The following is a 2,917-nucleotide window of genomic DNA, read 5'->3' as shown; positions in this document are numbered from 1 at the left end:
TAGAGGTTAATATTTGGGATTTATGTCAATAAATGTTACTCAATTATATTTATGTTTTCAGAGCACATGGTCACATTTTTGTCTGTCAAATAAACAATAAAGCATCATGCAGGATTCTCTAGCCTATGGGTCAAAAATAGCCTGTCTTAAATCTTTAGAAAATTTATAGTAGGCAAAGAATTCTCTCCTGAGCAGTGGTTCTCAAACTTTAGCATGTATCAGATTCACCTGAAGGGATTGTTCAAATGCAGATTCCTCGGCGCCATCCCCAGCAGTTCTGATTTGGTGGGTCCGGGGTGGGGCTTGAAGAGTGTCATTTCTACAAGCTCCCAGGTGACGCTGAGGCTGCCGGTCTGAGGTGCACTATGAAAACCACTGCTTTAGAGTCAACCAGGAAACTACACTTATTAAGTGCCTATGATGACTAAGGTATTTGATATCCATTACCTTATTAACTAGTTAAGAAACTAATCGAATCAGTATTATTTCCCCTTTTAGAAATGGGGAATCTGGGGCTTGGAGAGACTGAGGAACTCACCCGAGAAGATAATGGGATTAAGCAGCAAAACTGCCATTCAGATCTCCTCCCAATTCTAACACCCATGTTTTTCTAGCACAACATACTGCTTCTTGTTGATACCTAAAGATGTATATGGTGATGGGTGTAGGTCAGCAGGGTGTTAACAAAAGGACAGGGATTCTTACTGAAAAGTGGGCAAAGGTTCAGGGTCATGGAGAGGATTCACTTATTTCTGAACTTCTGAAATAATCGAGGGTAAAGTGAATTTACTGTATAACAAAACAGGAAGAATATGTTTCATCTAGTACTGAATATTCCTTAATTACTATTATTTTATTATTCTTTACAGAAAATACACATTTAAATAAGAGTCCTTAAAAGAATAATCTTATTTAAATTTAAGTTTAAAGCATCACATTATTCTAAATCTCTGCCAGTGTACACTACATTACCAATCAACCACTTACTCTGAAATTGAAGTAACATGATGGTTTTCAACAAAATGTTCTGACAATTACTAAAATGTTTATCTCCTTTTACAAAGCAGATCAAAAGCAATGACAATACATAACAAAATAAGCAATTTAAGTTTTAAGAAAAGTGGTACATTATACAGTAAATAGATTGCCAAAAATGAAGTTGCCAATAGTATAAATTTCTGTCACTTTGTTATACTGTATATAAAAAAGGACACTGAGACACAAAATTATTAGACCACAGACTTAAAATAGTTAATGAGGTCTAAACTTCAGAATGACAAAAAACCCCCACCCGATTCTGCATCTCTATCAAAACAAATATTTTATGTATGAAAGATTCCTCTTTTAAATATCTATCTCTATATACATATTGCCAGGTAGTACTGTTAATTAAACCCATAGTTACATTTATTTAAATAAGAATTAAATAAACTGCCCCAAATGCTGATTTTCATATCACAAAACATAAGTATTTTAAATCACAACTTCAGGGTGGTATACTGAATACACTGGTTTCTTAGGCAACATTCACAAGCATATTTTTAAGAATATATTTTCATCTATAGGTCATGTAAAGCTTTATTAAATGGTAAACACTTTCAACAGTGCAGAAATATAAGATTCAAAAACAAATACATTCAGAAGATCTGCTGTTCAAATAATATTTTTTCAAAACCAGGTGGAGGAGTATGATAAAATTCACTGAACTGGCAATCCAAAATTGCACTATCATCAACTAGAGGATAGAAAAAAAAAGAAAATAAATTAGAAGCAAATATCTTAATTTGAATCAATACATAATTATAAAATAAGCTGTTTTCACAACACCATAATAGGCAAGAAGAATAAATACATCTGCTGTCCATGTTACATTTTTACCCACAATGAAAAACAAAATCTATCTGTCAAAAACATGTAAGGATATATTACATCAAAATATTAATAATCATTTCTAGATGGTGTGAATATAGGCCATTTTAATTTTTTTCTTATTTGTGTACCTGTATTTTATCAATATTATACAATTAAGATTTTATTATTTTAAAAAACGTTTTATGTTGAAAAAAGTATAGATTCATAGGAAGTTGCAAAAATACTAGAGACAGTCCTGCATACCCTTCATCCAGCTTGTTCCAGTGGTAACATCTTACATAAGTACAGTTCAACACTCAAACCGGGAAACTGACATCAGTATACTACTGTGAACTAGACAGCAGGCCTTATTCAGTTTCTACATGTTTTTACCAGTATTTACTTGAGATGAATGTGTATATCCATACAGATACTTATACACAAATGTTCATAGCAGCTTTATTTGTAATGGCCCCAAACTGGAAACAAGGCTAATATCCATGAACTGGTGAAGGGATAAGCAAATTGTGATATATCCACACAATGAACTATACTACTCAGCAATAAAATGAATGAATTATTGATATATGCTACAACATGCATGAATCTTAAAATAATTAAGCTGAGTGAAAGAAGCCAGACCTTCCCCACCGCCCCCAAAAAGAGTACAAACTGTATGATTCTGTTTATACAATACTCTAGAAAATACAAGCAAATCTGTAGTGACAGAAAGCAGATCAGTGGTTGCCTGGTTGGGGCTGGCGGGGGAGAGGTGAGTAGGAAGGATATAGGAGGCAGAAGGAAACTTTTGGGGTGATGAATATGTTCATTACCTTGACCTTGGTGATGACAAAACAAAACATCACCACAAAGCAAAACAAGTAAATAATTAACACTACTGTCAAGTAGTGATTATTCCCTGGGTGAGGAATGGAACTATGGTGGGGGCTGCATCTGGGCTGCTGAAAATGTTCTATTTCTTCCCCTAAGTGGTAATGATGTGGGTGTTCACTTTATAGCTATTTGTTAAACTTCACATATATTTAATGCACATTTCTATATGCTT

General features: G+C 33.7%; 1 protein-coding gene across 1 annotated transcript in view; it reads right to left on the bottom strand.

Moving 5' to 3' along the window:
• Nucleotides 1-803: 803 nt before the first annotated feature.
• The window catches only part of SPRYD7 (SPRY domain containing 7), a 30,907-nt gene continuing 28,793 nt past the window's right edge, over nucleotides 804-2,917 (bottom strand). Inside the window, exon 5 of the mRNA XM_012648553.1 lies at nucleotides 804-1,735. Coding sequence (XP_012504007.1) covers nucleotides 1,638-1,735 — 98 coding nt within the window. The 3' untranslated portion in view covers nucleotides 804-1,637. The remainder of the gene's footprint in view (nucleotides 1,736-2,917) is intronic.

This window comes from Propithecus coquereli, unplaced genomic scaffold (assembly GCF_000956105.1).
Source record: "Propithecus coquereli isolate 6110/MARCELLA unplaced genomic scaffold, Pcoq_1.0 Scaffold11, whole genome shotgun sequence".
Classification (NCBI taxonomy): Eukaryota; Metazoa; Chordata; class Mammalia; order Primates; family Indriidae; genus Propithecus; species Propithecus coquereli.
Note: the sequence above shows the minus strand (reverse complement) of the source record. Positions and strands in the feature narration are given on the sequence as shown.